This window comes from Geospiza fortis, unplaced genomic scaffold (genome assembly GCF_000277835.1).
Source record: "Geospiza fortis unplaced genomic scaffold, GeoFor_1.0 scaffold383, whole genome shotgun sequence".
Classification (NCBI taxonomy): domain Eukaryota; kingdom Metazoa; phylum Chordata; class Aves; order Passeriformes; family Thraupidae; genus Geospiza; species Geospiza fortis.
The window spans coordinates 348,692-366,803 of record NW_005054484.1 but is presented as its reverse complement, the minus strand read 5'-3'; the positions used below and the strand labels follow the sequence as shown (position 1 = coordinate 366,803).

General features: G+C 39.8%; 1 protein-coding gene across 1 annotated transcript in view; it reads right to left on the bottom strand.

Annotated features, from left to right (window-relative positions):
• Window positions 1–18,112, bottom strand: part of LOC106631996 (transcription initiation factor TFIID subunit 4-like) — a gene marked incomplete at its 5' end in the record, with an annotated part of 149,635 nt that overhangs the window by 92,031 nt on the left and 39,492 nt on the right. The window contains one exon of the mRNA XM_031063187.1: window positions 12,523–12,692. Within this exon, the coding sequence (XP_030919047.1) occupies window positions 12,523–12,692 (170 nt within the window). The remainder of the gene's footprint in view (window positions 1–12,522; window positions 12,693–18,112) is intronic.

Genomic DNA, 18,112 nt, shown 5'->3' with positions numbered 1-18,112 from the left:
TATTTGTAAAACATCAGGTCTAACTCTGATTATTGATGTGATAAATTATTGAGTGCTGAATAAAATCTCTTTAAGTTTACACTCAAAACAAGAAAACCTTGAAGAAGTGGCTTTAAGCAGTTAAACAGCTCAGATTTAGGGCTTGAGCTGTCCTTCAGGAGCAACACTGGGAGGGGGCATAATTAGTGTCTGTTTGCCCTCACCACAGGTCAGAAATGCAGAAAGCACTCACTCCTGTCACCCTAACACCAGGAGCAACTTCCTGAACTTTAAATTCTGTGCATGAAATACTGGCCCAGGATCCAAATGGAACCAGTCTTGTTAGGTCCAGACCCTTTCTGCCACTACAGCTGGCTTGAACACCACAAAATAGAAAGCCAAGTCCATTCCCCTCCAATCTGAGACATAATGTAAGTTTTTGTTTAAACTCATTCAACACCATCAGATGTAGGAAAATGCAGCAAAGCAGCATGTGGTCAGACCTACCCACATCACAGAAAGCAGATCATCCTGCCACATCCCAGAAAGTGCTGGGCTGTGCCTTGGATTGCATCGACAACTGAGGCTCAAGCCCCAAAAGAACCAGCAGTTTTGTGCCTCAGTCCCCCGCAAGCTTCCCCACCAGGAAAGGCAATGTGCTGGGAACACAACCACTTCAATTCCTGCAGCCTCCCAAACCATTCAATTCTCTAATAAACAATTCTATTCCTTCATTTCACCAGCGTAAGGGAAACGAACAATTTTATAGTGCTGCTGTAGATTCAGCAGTGAAACATTTAGAACATCTTAATCTCTGTACAATTACATATAACTAATAAAACATGACTGGTTAAGTAGACACTGTTCAAGAGTTACAATACACAGAAACTTGTGGAAATTACAAGCTGAAAAAATGGGGTGAGGGGGAGAGCAGTTCACCTTCTGAAACTAGATAAGCAGTATTTGTGTAAGCCTCAGCTTGTGTGGTCTCTACAGAAAGCAAGCCATGAAATCAAGAGAAAGCAACTGGAGCTTTGTCTGATACTGTGTATTAATGATTTTAAATACTGTGTATTAATAATTCTAAACTGAGCAGTCCCAGGCTGACTAAACAGAGAGAGGGAACAACTCTCCTGTACTAAGGGGCCTTGACACCCTGAGAAACACAAATGGCAATTACTGAACTCACTTCTGCCAACCTCAGAGCAGTGTCCTCAGCCCACAAAGTCATCCATCAATACTGCATTCCTAGTGCTATCAAGGGGAAAACCCAACACACAATATTAAGCTAGAGAATGAGGGATGGAACACAGGAGAGGAAAAGATTAAGGTGATTGTTTAGGTTCAGAATACCCTGGGGTTGTGCTGGGGGGGCTCCCAGTGCCCTAGACCAACTTTCAGTACTGAAAACTGAATGCAGAGCTTGTTAAACAGTGGTAGGGCAAGCAGCAACTCCTAGTTCTGATGATTAAAATTAGAGATTCCTAGGGGTGCAAGATAACCCAGTGATCCCAGGCAAAGGAAACAGCAAGATAATTTTAGCTGTAATCATCTGGTTTCAGTCCCTTGAATAAAAGCTTCAATTTAAGTCTTACTAACTAAATGCATAAATAATTTAAGCAATGTTATCTTGCTGTACTGTTAAGCTGGTCTGCTGCTAGAAGCCAGGAAAGGACAAACTACAAACCTTTGGTTGCTACTTTGACAAACAGAGCCAACCCAAAGGAAGTGGTTGGAGCAGGCGCCTCTGAGGAGCTGCAACCCGGAGCTGCTCAGGAGAGCCCCAGGGCAGGGAGGGTTTCCTGCCAAGCACAGAATCCCTGCCAAGTGCTTGAGATTTGGTGCAGGCTCCCTGCAGCAGGTACAAACCAGCACCCTCTGACAGGGGCAGATGGCCAAGATAGAACCCACAGCTCCAACCCCCCCTGGGCTGACACGGGAAAGGTTCTGCAAAGGAGTCTCTGACACTGCTCAACACTCCCAGTGCCCCTCCATGGGGAACAGCGACTTCTACAGAGAATGACTTTTTATCACTTCCTAATTGTTATTTGCAAAACAATGGAAAGCCCTACATTCCTTACTTCAGTAAGCTTGTTTGTAAAAAAACATTCCTCCTCTCAGAGCTTAAGAACTGACTCATGAGTAGATTTATGGACAAACTGGAAACCTTCTTTGCTGGATTAGGCCCTTTTCTGACCCAGGGATGGGCAACTGAGAGGTGTTTTAAAAACTTTTATTCCATTTTCAGTCTCATGTGAAGGTGAGACAACACAGATGTTATAATCTCTGCCATCACAATCAGAAGCCAACTATTTCCTAATTACAATACACCATAAGTGTTTCTTGGCCTATCAGCTTTTGGCACACCATGCTGCAAATGCCTTAAAGCCAATAATCTAAAATTACCCCTCGTGGGTCCCACTACAGTGCATCTTTCAGAGTTCTGTTTCTCCAAAGTATCCAGTCTTACTTGCAAGGCCATCCTTTGAAACTTGTGTCTAGTTCCATTTCTCTCTCACCAAGGTCTGTCCTATTCCATGGCATTTCTAAGTCAGCATTTCTTATCTCAAGGTTTACATACAGATGCACACTGTGTGAGCTTTCTGTCAGGCTTGGAGAATTCTCTACAAATCCATTTCCCACACTTCTTGAGAATTCCTGATTTGCTGGGAGTAGTGTTTGTCCGACACCTCTTCTGGACTACCCACCTTGGGCTGATTGCCCTGGAAGCATTTTTTGAAACTGAGAAACTGCTCAAACATCAGTTATTTTTTAAAATAAATTCCAAACTTAGAGATTAAAGTCCTCAAAATACATACCACGCTCAGTGCAAGACACAGCAGGGAAAAAACATAACCAGCCATGCAATGTAACCTAAAAGAATAAAAATGAGGAGTAAAATGCTACACAATTTTTAGTATTGCCTTTTCCTGCCCCCTCCAAAGTAAATGCCAACCAAACTATTTCAGCAAAGTAAGATTCAGCTGAGACTTTTAAGCTCTGTAGTGTAAATGCACAAGCACAAAACCATTCAAAGTGTTTCAGGCACTAGAGTGGATTTAACTCTTTCACTTAATAAACACTTATGTATTTCTATAACTGTATAAAAAGTTAAGTAAACCTACACTGGATAACAGAGTCCATCATCCTTTCTCTAAGAGTAGTATTAGGAGATTATTAAAACAAAAGGTGTGTAGTGCTCACTGTGCACCAAAATTATGCCTTGGTCTGTCCTGAGTTAAAGCATTTTATCTGTCAATCAGGTCAGGATGGAATGTTGTTTCATTGATTTTTCAAGTAATTTTTTGAATTTCCAACACTAAAACAATGAGTTCCACAACTTAACCTCACACTTGGAAAAAAGCAACCTTTTTGTATATTTTGAACTTTTGCTTTCTAATTTTAATACACTTTATTCTTGTCAAAGGAAAACAAGCAAAATAGCTCCACTCTAGGGGGTCATCTTGGTGTAATTATTTTAACACAACAGAGCCAGAGAAATAGCTGCATCTGTGCAAAATCTATGTGTAACCTTGGCCATAGTCTCATTCTATTTTCTGTGCTGATTCAAAGCTTTTATATGCAAGTCCATAGGATTTGGGGCAAGACAAAAAAAAAATTCATCAAGTAGAGAAAGAATTTCTCAAGAGTCTTACTTAACCCCAACTATACAATTCCTGTTTTTTGATGGATTGACCAGCAAAAAGCCTCCATTTCTCTAAAAAGTCTGTCTCAACCAGTGGGTAAGTCTGGGAACTTACTCATAATTCCTGCTTTTTGGGGAAAAGAAAAACTACTTGGAGAAGAGGTCTGTGCTAAGGTATATAGAACCAGACAATCCAGTTTCCAAAATTCTGTCTCTAAGCTAGATAATTAAACAGCTGAAAGGCAGCTATTAATCATCCATGAAGAGTCTGTTTTATTACCCCTAGTGGTTTGTCTCTAGCAGAACCCAGCTAGGCACCAAGCAACATTCTGCACAGCTCTGTGGAGGCTTGGAAAATGGAAGGAGCTGCCACAAAGCATGGAAGCACAAACAGTGCATCTTGGAGCACAGAACACTTGGCACTCCCACAGCAAGGAAGGCTTGCAGCCTGATCAGAGAGAACAGAAAGAATGTTAACTCTGAAGGAACATAAAGCACTGCAATTAATTGTTTCCCTGCTCTCTTCTGTAATTAAACTGTGTATCACCTAACTTCTTTTAGAAGAAATCAAAATCCCCGTGTCAATATCCTTACATTTGATGTTTAATTCCTCCTCTTTAAATAATTCAACTTTAAGATTATTTTTGTGCCATTTGATGTGTGTATTCTAAAAGAAGGGCAGGTGCTGAAGTTACTAAAAGGAGGCACTGAAGGACAAAGTCTTTGAGAACTCCAGCTCCACATGCTACCCTGTAATCCCAGTAACCTGTGCTGCAGCAATTGAACAGTGTGAGGAAAACACTGAAGACAGAGGAAGGGATGAAAACTGAAACAGGGGCAGGTCTCAACATGTCAAATAAGAACACACAGATTACAGTTATATGATCTTTTCCTCTTCATCTTGGTTTTCCTAAAACAAAAAATACAGCATAATGAGCACGTCCAAAGACATCCAGGAACATTCAAGAATTAACACAGAGTGAGTATAGATAAAATATGTTCACTGTTTTTGTAAATAATAGTAAATGCCTCAAAGCACTTTTGTGCTTGGTTACTCACTAGAAAGTCAAATCAAAAGAGATTTTTACAAGGACCAAACCAGAAAGTACTAATATAGCAATGACACCAACAGGAGTCCCTAAGAAAACAACAGAGAAGTTGTTAGGTGGGATTTATCTGTTTTCATGAAGAGCAGACAAATGTGTTTCTTGAGCTAAACTCAAAATAGTAAACCAAGACAATTCCTCAGGCTTAAAGACCATAAATACACTTATTATGACAGTCCACCAGGTAAGACAGAGATGGAGCAGAACCCCTGTAAGAATGTCAGAGATGACAAACAGATGCCAGCACCTAGAGCACAGTCCTCACAAGGAACAGACCACACTCTCCATCACATCCACAGGATTCACAGGCATACCAAGTATAAGAACTTCCTATGTGGTTCTGTTCTTTTAAGGCAAATTGTGTGAACAAAACAGGTATTTTGACAGTATTTTTCCTCTGAGAAACCATCTCTGACACCACAATCAGACCAGGCCTCACAGCTGTCACCACAAGCCTGATGCCAGGCTTGTTAATGTGAGGCAGGATGAACACGTCACACAGGGAGGATATGCACAAAACCCAGGAAATTCAAAGCATACCAGAAGGGTAGACCAAAGATCATAACCTGAATTTCAAAATGTCAGCACCTTCACCTGTCTATGCCCAGGATTAGAATTAAAACTGCCAAGATCAGGGCACCACCCACACTCATTCATACAAAAGACAGCATCACCAGATCCACCACTGCAAAAATTAACCAGGTCAGATATGGTAGTTTAATTTTGCCAAAATAGCTTTAGTTTATGGTAGTTTATAGTAAGGTTGCACTTCTACACTATTGTGCAAGAACAGATAGTGGTACCTCATCTGGCACAACTTTGTGTTGCAGCTACACAAAAAAATTTTTCTTGAAAACAAATACCCTTTGGTTAGCAGCAGAATGTCTTCGTACCAGTTCAATGTTTGGCTCCGACTTATTTAACACAAGGGACTGCAAAACTGGTTAAACCACAGATTAACCCTTTCTGCATTACAACCACTGAAAAAAGTGCCAAATTGCCAGTGAGTTACAGAAAACTCTGGACTTGTGTGCAGTAGACTCAGCAACGTGAAGGAGGCTGACAATGGGAGAAGGAAAGACTAAAGGAAGTTTACAAAGTTTGTCAGTAATTTTAAGAAATGAAAACACTACAACCTTAGTATGAGCAGCAGGATTGCCAAATAAACATAATGAACAATCATTCCAACATATTTTTAAAAATATTACCTTTTACTTTTTCCCCCTTAAACGATCCTTGAAGATGCTGCTCACTGATCAATGACTTCCTCCTCCACAAAGATGTTCCAACATGTGTTGAGCGCTGGGGACATTAGCACCACCTCTAGAGCATGGAGTTTGCCTACAGGGATAATGTAAGTCAGCTTTATTGCAATACTGAATGGTTCTCTAAGGTTTTCTTTTTATTGTTCTTATTTTACATCCACGGACTTTATAAATGAATCTGGTAGAGAATGCATCTCCACAGAATGATGATCTTAATTTTACTCTCCTTTGCAGAGACCTGGAAATTTAAGCTGTTCAATTCCCAGATGCAAACTTATTCTGAAGCTGGGTAACATGTTTTGGTGGGCCCTGAAGGCCAGAACTGCCTTCCAGAAATAGCAAGACCTTTTAAAGATGGCACTTTCACTACATTCACAAAACAGAATGAAAAACGGGTAAAAACAAAATTATGGTGAAAACAAAACTTGAATTCTCGAAATATTTCTAAGACCAAGTATAATGGTCATGCTCTCAGTTCAGCTGGAGCAAAACCTTTGAAAATGATGCCTGAAGAAACAGCATCATTTTCTTCATAAATAGTCACAGTTTAAACATAGCTAAATTAATCATATTTATTTTGAGAAATTACTGCTTGATGAAATAACATCAGTTCTGACACCTAAAGGTGATACAGCTAAAAGCATAACTCAGATTCTGCAGTGTTGCAGAGCCAATAAGATTAATAAAAAGAAAACCTTGTAAATACACAAAAATATTGAACAGAAGCTGCCCTACCTTTCACAGAAAGGCAGACTCCAAGCTCTCAGGTGGTACTGAAGTTACCATTCCAACACATGTTGGGACATCTTGTAAAACAGGAAGTCTAATCATGGACCTATTAAAGAAAGAACAACAATAGGGTTTAACATTCTGCTGAAGCACTTACTGATTATGTTTATTTGGCAACACTGCTGCTGATACTAAGATGGGAATGTATTCTCACCTTTTTTGAAAAGGAAATAATAAATGTAAATCAAATATAATTGTCTTATAATATAGTAACATTAGCAATTGATTCAGTTGGAATATAAAACCAAATTCTCTATTAAACATGTACAATGAACTCCAATTTCAGGGTAAGAAACAGCTATCACAACTATGGACATTGGTTTGAAAATTGAGAGCAGGACACATCTTCTCACCTAAATGCATTTTCCAGCAAATTGTTTGCTTGATACTCATGAGAAAAGCCCAAGTTCCAGAACTATTCCAGATGTTAGAATGTGGATACATCTCTACACCTGCCACATCTCTGCAGTGCCAGACTGAAGTTTACAGAAACTAGAGAAGTCCATGCTTGTGGCATGCACAATAACTTGCAATTTGGATTATACAATACCTAACATGCCTTTTTTTGTTCCCTGAGAAAAAGCAAGTAGAATCCAGAGAACTCCAGTGTAGGTAGAGTTCAAGCATGTCCTTAGGACAGTGCATGACTTCAATCTGCTACACTTATGAACAGGTAGGTGTTAGAGCAATCCCCAAACACAATCAATAGTTATGTCCACAGGCATTTACAGAGGTCATCCTGACAGAAAGGTGCTGATGGAAAAAAATTATATTCAAACAAATACTTCAGTTTGAAGACAAATCAACTTATGGACAAAAAGTTAAAAGTCAGCAGTGAAAACAATTAAATCACATCAACAAAAAGTGCAGTGAAAACAAAATATTATATTCACAGGCAATAGGAGAGCTCAGAATTTCAGAACACACAACCACTGTAATTGAAGTACCTATAAAAGCTCTCTGAAGTAAAGCAACCAGAGAAATAACTACACTTTTATGTTAGAGCTGCTCTGTATATGAAAGAGCAGCCATCAATAGGAGAGTTTCATTTCATTCAAATAAGAACACAAATGTTGACAAACAAACCCAGAGAAAGAGGATGCCAGAAAGACTTACTGAACTAATAACAAAGCCTTTAAATAGAGGCTGAAATCACCTGGCCTGGTTCCATGAAGGGTACCCCTATGGGTTTTAACATGGTTTAACAATATAAAATGCCCTCTAGAGCACACAAGTTCTTTATTTAAAATATATAGATATGCACACAACTGCTGCCACTGCCATGTCACACAGTAGATTCAATACACCCCAGAATATAAAAACCCAGATAAGCTATTTCTGTAGGTTTTAACATGCAGTGTTACAGCAGACATGCAATTCAAGCGTGGCTGAACGAAGAAACAATCAAGGCAGAGCAATGATCAATATTTCATCAGACAGAATTAAAGACATATTTTACATGTAAAATAACAAAAAGGTAAATCCATAAATTATGTTGAGCCTAACCATACAACTGTTATATTGACAGAAGCAGTGGCTCACTTCCAACCAGGCAAGCTTCTCTGAAGCCGTTTTAAGAAGGACTGTAGGCCTTGTAACTACTGAACTAGGAGACAGAGGATTCATCAGCACATTTTCATTTATAACAACCGGCATGCACCACTAGGTGTGTTCTAGACTAAAAATTTATTTCTATGAAACTAAGAACTAAGTTTGTGGAGGGAAATACTGCAGATGCATGCTATGTCAGTATAACACACTTTTCCAAAGGACAGTGGTAACAGATACAGCATTTTGTAGAACCATGCTATAGACAATCTGATTTCTTAATGCAGTTGTAAAAAATTCGGAATGAATGTGAAATAAAAATATCATGGCTGACTCTCCAATAAATTTCTATCATATGTATTTAAGTTAAAATAATTTGGAAGATACAAGATGAACAGTATTCAAAATGTATTCCAGGTGGCCAAACCAGTCCCATATTTCTTAGAATGCCACAACAGTTCTTTTCAGTCAGTGCTCTGTAACAATAAAACTGAAGTAGAAAAATGGGGTGAAGAACACAAAGTAAAGAGAGAAAGGAACCATCTAAGCCAAAGAATTCAATATGTCAAACTCCTGCCTAAATACTATTGCATTATGACAGTTAATTTATGGTTAGGGTTCACCACAAGTTGTGACATTTTAGGGAGAGTTAATAAAAGCAAAATGGCATCACCTGATTGTAGAAGAAATCAGAACTAAAAATTGTGGGAATTAATAAGCTGTTGCAGATTCTAAGCCTGTGAAGCTGTCATGCTCTGCTGTTCACAAAATATAAAGCAAAGTTTTTTGGAACCCCCAGTGAAGGTTTGAGAGACCACCAGGTTCTCAGAAAAGTACATGAGACAGCTGTTCCCTCTTTCCATGGATTTAGTTATCAGGCATTATAAAAAGGATCCTGTTTTATGCCATCCTTTGCTGTGCTCCTGCTACCTTTCACTAATATTTAATATAACATGCAGTGCAGCCTTGTTCTTATCTGCACTCAGAAACCATGCTGTAATCAAGGAATTAAAGCCAAGGAGTCTCTATTTTCACAAGATGGTTACGAACTATAGAAAACTCACACTTAAAAACCTGCTTCACTAAGTGTAGCTTGCTGCTTCATTCAGTAAACAACAAAAACTCAGAATGTCAAAAACTAGCTTCTAAAACCTAATTAACACAGCATTCTTAGTCACCAAGAAGTAACTTATGAATGAACAAAAGTGAAACAATTACAAATTATTAAGGTTATTTTTCTTGTTTCATTCCCATAAAACCATGTGGAAAAGCCAGGATTTTGCAGCATTATTAATTTGTGAGGGTCTAATCAGCTTGCTTGCCCTCTGAAGATAACACTATTCATTCTAGTAACAAAGCTAAAGACCTAGAAAGTGTCAGGAGTTGGTATGCACATGCATGATGCATATCAAGCCCTGCCTCTCAACTTCCCAAAAAAGAGAAACAAAAGCCTTCCAACCCTTTGTATATGTTTCATTGTGCTCTGCTGTCATGTAGAAAGATCAGGGTTTAAATTTTATGATTCTGAGTGGAATAACAAAAGAAATACACTATATGCTGAGAAATACCCACTCTTGATTTTGCATCAAAGAAGAATTTGAAACAGTCACAGCCTTGCCTTCCTGCATGAACAAATGGCAATGATTACCAGCCCAAAATGACTAGATACAAAATTGGATAAGGAAGCATGTGGGAAGTGGATGAATATCTTTGCATGAATTACCTTTCAGTTACTTCTTCCATTTAAATGGATCAATATTAGTCCCTTAGATTTAAAATAAACTTTGGATTACAACACTGCCAAGCTCAAGTAGAGATAAGAACATACAATATATTAAGAAAGCTCTTTCACTATGTCTTTGAGGCATCTGGCTGGTGGTTACTGCCAAAGTCTGAAGAGCATCTGCTCTCACTTTAGCAGTTTATATTCCAGCTCTGGTGAATGGAAGCACAATCTCTGAAACAGCCTTTGGGGAACACTACCGAGCTGCTCGACAGAGCTCTTACTCAGAAAAGAGAGGAGGAGATTAATATTACAGAAAACTTGAAAGATCTAGCTTCTGAGAAAGGAGACAAGAGCAGTTTCCTAATACTGTACACACCACAAATCTCTCTTTTACTAAAACATTAAAAACCTGCCCCAAAACTGAAGTGATGAAATATGAATAGACCTAAAGGTAGAAAATAACATCTGTTTAAGTCATATTCAGGCAAAATTAAGAAGAAACAATGTATCTTATCTCATTTGTCAACAGGCATAATGAAAACAGAAGAATGAGGACTCACATCACAGACTTTTTCCTAATGTGCTCGAGAAGGTCACGGGCGCTTTGCTTAGTCCTGGTGCTGTCACAGCAACATATGGCAATACTGAGTCTTGTAGTGAACTTACAATGTCATTATTTTAAGTGCCCAGTAGCACAAATTACTAAATTTGTGTGTGGTCCTAAGCAAACAACAAATCTGGCCACACACAGTGAAAATCCAGCTTCTAAAACTTCAAAATCAGCTGAAGGAATTCTCTCCTCAAGAGCCATAGATCCCAGATAGTAGCCACTTCTGAACTCCACAGCCACTTCCAAAACTATAAAAGGCTTCATGTAAAACGAAAATAAAGCTCTAAAAGTGGCTGCAGGAGATCACTAGGAGTGGCCTCTCTTCTGGATTCACTGCTTTTGAGAAGTAAATCCCTGCAGCTGCTTTTAAAAGCTTTGAAAGTTTCATTTCAATTATCAAAGCCAATAAAGCTTCAAAAACAGCCATAGGGATTTGTTCCTCAGAGAAGCAAACCCCAAAAGGCAGTGATGAATAGTGTGATGGGTTCTGTGGCTCTTAAAGTATGTACAGATTCCTGTAAGTCCTGCACTTGTAATTACAACTCCATGTTGTGCAGCAATTGTTACAGCCAGACAGCTCATTAAGGCTGATGTGGCAAATTCATTACTGATTTCCCATTCTTTCTAACAGTTTTATGTCTGTTGCCTTTTCCTTTATTGCACCTGTATCAACTATTGTGTGAGGAGCATCCCTCCCAACAGCTTCTCAGGCACATTTTGTGAGCACCTCACTGGCTGCAGTGTCAGGTGGTGCTGAGGCAGTCCCAAAAGGCAGGACTTGCTTCCCAGCCATCCTCACATCCTCACAGCCAGCTGACTGCAGCCTGCAAAACCATTCCTTTCTCTGAAGGGGAACTTAAAATGCATTTTGTAAAGTACCAGAGTGAAGTCTGACAATAAGTCAATGAAGAACTTGCCTGCAACTGCAATATAAAAAGGCTCCTGTTAATTCAATGAACATAACCACAAACAGCATTTCAAAAGAAACCACGTGACTGAAAAAAAACCTGACAGCGCTGATTTGCAACAAGATTTTGGTCTTATCTTTAAAACTCTGAGAACCAGATCCCTAAAAATTTGTGATGTAAGCATAGGTCTGAAAGAGATACAATTTACATCCCTAAATAACTGGAGTTTAGTATTTTAAGACACTGATGGCACTGAAAACATTATGAAAATTATGCTGAAAATATACATTTAAGTACCAGAACACATAGTGTATATTAACAAAGTATGTAGTATAAAAATGCATTCAACATTTCCTAACCTTAAAACATCACTAATTTTGAACAGTTATTCTACTAAAGTTTTTAACTTCCATTTTCAAATGGCAGAATAAATAAACATACCTTTTTGCCATGATAAACAAACACAGCTTTTGGAAAACATGCCATAAGAAAATCACTATGAACTTAAATAGATGCAGGTGTTAAGAACTGAATAACTGGGTTGTATGGGGAAAGAAAATCTTGACAGGAAACTTAAGCATTCTGTTAAATGTTATTCACAGGTGTCCTCTGTGACCTGTACTACTTACTTTACCTCTCTGTTTCAATCTTCTCATGTGTAAAACATGAAGTAGGACTGTGAGAAATAATTAATGTTTGCAAAGAGCTTGAGATCTTTGGATATAAAAAACATGGGGAAAGCATGAAGTTTAAAAGCACCAGCATGCTATTTTATTTCCAACTTGAGGTAAGTTACTTTTATCACAAAAACCTTGAAAGTTTAGAAACACAAAATTATGGAATCAAATGCTTAAAAAACCATCTTAAGTGCTAAGCATATTCTGTTCCTCAGAACCTCATCACTCTGAAGGAAACACTCCCAGAAGGAAAGGATGTGCTTCTCACCCGTTTCAAGTATGCGTTTATGGAGAGGTATAGCAGCAAGAAAGGGTTCGTCTTTACAGGACTGCATCTGGGTTCCAACCAAGTCAGAGTTGGTGGCCATAATTCGGGCACTTTCTTCATTAAGGTTAACACCAGCCATAGAGGCAACATCATTGATGTCATCATCATCTCTGCAATAAAAAAACCAAACATATAAAACCAAATTCTCCATGTAATGTATTCATTTTTTGCATCATCTGCTTCTGCAGAAGGAATCATCATGCCACATGCCCAGTGGGTGGGCCAACTGAGACACAACCCCTGGTGTCTTCATTTTCACAGAGTATCTTCAGAAACAACCATTATTTCTCTGACCATATCAGAAAACATCAGAAGCAGGACAATTTAACAGAAGGTGTGAAAGGGGTGTCCTCATCTGAGAGTCAGTGATGTCAGTGAAACCAGGCTGATCAGGAAACTAACAACTGAACGTTGGGATTTTCTCTATATAAAGAAAACTAGGCATAAAATGGTAAAATAAATAACAGAAATTAAAAGCAAACCCAGGAATTTTTAATCCTGCACTGTTTCACAAGTTCCTACTAAAAGAGGCATCAAAGCATTTTCAGCAACAGTCAGGGCAGATTCTTTGGCCATGCTGAGCTCACAGGTAAGCCTGGCCTCCAAGTGTGGCTGGTAATTTCTCTAGCAACATACAAATATCAGGTGTGTCAACAAGTTTTAGGAAAATGAGCTGCATTTGAGAAGATGACAGCAACTCCCAGGCCATTTTTTTGCCCTGCAACATCCTTTTTAACAGCTTGAGAAAGTACAAACAAACCTGAGTTTTCATACCGGTATCTCCCAAGCATCTTCACCTCCTACCTGTCTGAGGTATGACTCAGAGCTGTGAAACAGCCACCTGGATTTAGCACATTCTGTTTCACAGCTGTTATTGACACAAGCACTATTTCAACATATTCTAGATTACACAACCTTTGAGAATATCATTTTCAGAATACATATATATGGATAAGAACATTCAAGTCCAGACTCCTATTACTGTATAAAGTAAGCAAACAAAAGCTTAATTTGAAAGATGTTTAAAAAATTGTTACATACTTGATGTCCCATGCACCCTAACATACTTTGTCACTTGTAACAAGCTTAATGCCCACAGTAAAAACCAATAGCTGCAAGTAAGGTCTGAGAATAAAAGGAGAGAAATCCAGAAATGCACAATCTAGGTCCTCCCTCTCCTCCCCATACTTCTCCTGTTACTACAGCAGCCAGTTTTGGTGGAAGACTACAATGGTTTAATAGATAATGGTTTTGTTTTTATTTTGTGGGAAGAAGTCAAGAAGGGACTTTTATTTGTGTAAACCTGCAGATATGCACTGAACACTTGAGGCAGAAAATTGAATATTTTACAATGCTTTCCAGAAAAAGTCTACACAAATGAGCTTCTACTAATTTCCAGGAGTGTTAAGCACTTTGATTTCTTGTCTTCAAATGAAATTCCTGAGAACAGTGTTGCAACATCATAGAATGGTTTTGGTTGGAAGGAAACTCAAAAGCCCATCCAGTGCCACCCCTGCCATGGGCAGGGACACCTTCCACTGTCCCAGGTGCTCCCAGCCCCAGTGTCCAGCCTGGCCTTGGGCACTGCCAGGGATCCAGGGGCAGCCCCAGCTGCTCTGGGCACCCTGTGCCAGGGCCTCAGCATCCTCACAGGGAACAATTCCTTCCTAATACCCAATGTAAACCTATAATCCTTCAGTTTGGAGCCATTCCCCCTTGTCCTGCCCCTCCATGCCCTTGTAAATTGTCTCTCCCCATCTTTACTGCAGGCTCCCTTCAGGTGCTGGAAAGCCTCAAATGGGTCACTCTGGAGCCTCCTCTTCTGCAGGCTGAGAAATCCCCATTCTCTCAGTCTTTCTTCCTAGGGGAGGTGCCTCATCCCTCTAATCCTGTCACTTTTACATCTGACACGGTGTGGACACAATAATCACCTGTGGACCCTGGGCCACAATGAGGAACTGGCTCTGTGCCCACACCACACAACCAACACCAACTGAAACATTCAATCATCAACTCACAAGTTTGTAATTCTACAAGTGAAAAACCACAGGTAAAACTGAAAGAAATGAAGATTCTGTCAGGTTAAAACCTGAATGATTGAAATGGAATGAGAATCACCCTTACCAATGAGGACTCACAAGGCCCAAATCCAGCAGGCCTCAAACCATGGGAAAACCAACCAGTTCAGAGCTTGTGTTCTGGGAACTATGTAAAATAGAAGCTTCTGGAACACAGGCTTAAACACAGAACTTCAAAATAAGGCTCAAGCTGACCAAACCCCCAGTGCAGGGGTGACAGCCCAAGGGCCCTCACCCCGCTGTGGGTCTGGGTGCCAGGGGACGAGCCCAAGCCCTGGAGGAGCTGGGTAAAAACAAACCCAGGGTTCCCAGGGCTGGCCCCACACAGTCCTGCTGTGCTGTCCCTCAGCAGCAGCTCCCACAGCTGGGCAGAGGTCCCCAGTGCTGTCCATCCCTCACCCAGCAGCTCCCACAGCTGGGCAGATGTTCCCAGTGCTGTCCATCCCTCAGCCAGCAGCTCCCACAGCTGGGCAGATGTTCCCAGTGCTGTCCATCCCTCAGCCAGCAGCTCCCACAGCTGGGCAGATGTTCCCAGTGCTGTCCATCCCTCAGCCAGCAGCTCCCACAGCTGGGCAGATGTTCCCAGCGCTGTCCTGTCCCTCACCCAGCAGCTCTCACAGCTGGGCACAACTGGCCATCAAGAGTCTCAATCCTGTATTTCCACATCAGGCTGCCAGGACAAAGGTGCTTTGATCTCCTTCAAGCAACCATCCATTAAAAAACCTCAAAACAGCAGTCTTGACTTCTAGAACATAACTCCTCAGAGAAGTTTACGCCTCTCGCTCCTTTTATTTCATAGCTGAGGAAAATACCATCCATCTTTTACCTTCCTTTTGCTTAGCAGTTCAGCTACTCCAATTTTTATTCAGCGTACAGATCTGGGACCACACTATAAACAAAGATTTTTGAAATAAAACCAAACAAGTATTTTGGACACATTAGATTTCAATGCAATAGCACTTACAAAGACCATTACTGAACTCCTGGACAGAATAATTTTCTTCCATCTTACACTTGCAAGCTACAATCTGCAAGTACATCCTTTATTTTCTTTTTCAGTATTGCATGGAAGACAAATAAGAAATGTATTAATCACAGCTGGGACTACAATTTTCTCTGACAGGAAGAACCCTATCCATGTATTCCTCCTTACTTCAAGGAATCTCATAATGAAAAAATGTTTGGATACTGAAACACACATCTATATACAGAGTTGCTATTCTTGCTGAACAGTTTCCTCTAAAAATTAACTTTTAAGCTCAAATAAGTGAGTTTTCAGAAGTTATTCTGTGGAACAAAGATGCCATCCAGTGGTCATCTAGATTGATGATTACTGTCTATCTTTCCTTTTTTATCAGAGCATAGTATTTAACAATTTCATATTTCTTGGCATATATTACTATACCTGTCCTAATTCTACTGTTTCAGTAAATATTTCTGGTTTGTACTGAACTAAATTCTGAGTCTCATAGGATGAATCTAACATTCCAACACACATGGTATTTTTAAGAGAGCGTAAGTTCTCAAACTCCCTCCAAACACAAACTGTATCTTATAATAATCCAAGAGGCCAATTCTTCCTCCTACATTCAACCTCTTGTAACAATCTTCCTTCTCCTTTTCCCTCATTATAAAGACTCATGCAATTGCCAAAAAAAAAATCTTATCTGAAAATAAGCAAGAAAACCCAAAGTATTTGCACAGTTACCTGTGAAAGGTTTCAAAGATTTTGTTTAAACTAAGACAAGCCATTATAAAAACCTGGTGGCATTTTCTTTATGAACAAACCTTAACTGCCTGATTGCACAGTTTTTCTTTCTCGTGCACTTTGCCAGACTTGAGCCACTGCTGTCCCAAACTGCCATACTGAGCTGCTCCCAAATAAGCCAGAGGAATGCAAAAAGCAATCAAGACAACATTACACTACTGACTCCCCTCTCCTACAAGGGAATTGCATGTCATTAGGACAAAGTCCCAACATCCCACAGACCCCATGGACCACACAATCAGAGATTAACAACAATACATGGCATATAAATGGTGACTACAAATTACTGGAACAGCCACTACTGTATTATATTTTATAATGGCATGGATTCCTTTTACACATCAATTATAATGTTTATTCTGACATTCATGGTATAATTTGAAATGTCTCCCTAAAACTGCTTTGCCACACAATTCATTCTCTATGCAGAATCTTCTCTCTGATAAGCAAAAGGGCTGACAGAACAGACCACATTTATGATCAGCATTTTTCTTTATTTTGAAATACATGGAAAAACCACAATCACCTTATAGCTTGAAATATTCATTTGAAAAAACAAAAACCTCAAGGGCAAGGTTTTTTCACTTACCATTTTGAGATGAAAACTTTGAAGTTATCCATTTAACATCCACATTAGTGTTCTACCACTTAAAGGGCAAGCTGCTTTGCTTATGTCGCTAAACTTTTATTTTTAAAAATAAAAATAAAATACTAGACAAGATAATTTTTTTTTGGCTATGCAAGGTAGGTCTGAAAACAAATTTTTTATTTCCACATAGAGTCCACCTCAAACTGCAGTCAGACAGCAGAATAAAACACAGATACTAAGATCAGCTTCAAATGATCTCAGAGACTTCACAGAACTGTCTCTGAAAACAAACCCCATCACACTGCCTGTGTAAAACCTGACACTGCCAGGTTCCAGGTCAGATGTACCTCAGAAATACCACTTCAGAAAGGGAAAAGTTTCTGTCAAAAGGAAGGAGCACCCAAACCACAGCATCATCCCACACACCAAGGGATGGATCTGCTCACTTCTGGCCCTGCCCCTGAGCCCGCTGAGTTTGGAAGGGCTGGGATAACCCAAGTGGACAAAGAGCCACCTCCATCCTTGGAGGAGCACAGAGCACACAGGGACCAGGCCCTGATCCAAAGCTGGACCTCCCAACTGAAGAGATTCCATCTCAGCATCAGGAACAAATGGTTCCACAGGCTCCCTGCAATGGCCACCACCTGAACCATAGTAAGAATCCCTTGGGAGCCTGCAGGAGCTGCTGCCAGTGAACTCTGCAGGGAGCAGAGGTGATGAGCACCAGCTGGGGACACACATCCCTGGCACCCTTCAGTGGGATTTTTGCTTCTCTCAGCTACAGAAACCCCAAGTTGGCCTGTTATGATATAAACCGAAATCTAGACCTCTGCTCACAAAACAAACAGAAACATTACTAAAAATGAAACTCAAACTTCTGTCCTTAGGTATTAACAGAGCTGAAAAGTCAACTAACTGGGGTTGTATGTAGTTCTCTTTGAAAAATACAGCAATAATAAATTTAATACCAAAAAAGTGACCTACTATTTCACAAGCACAGCTTCACATTGCAGAACTCTTGCGTTGAGAACTCTGCATCACAGAAGAGCTACTGTAACAAACACTGAGCTCATGTGAGCAGTCTTACAGTTCAGT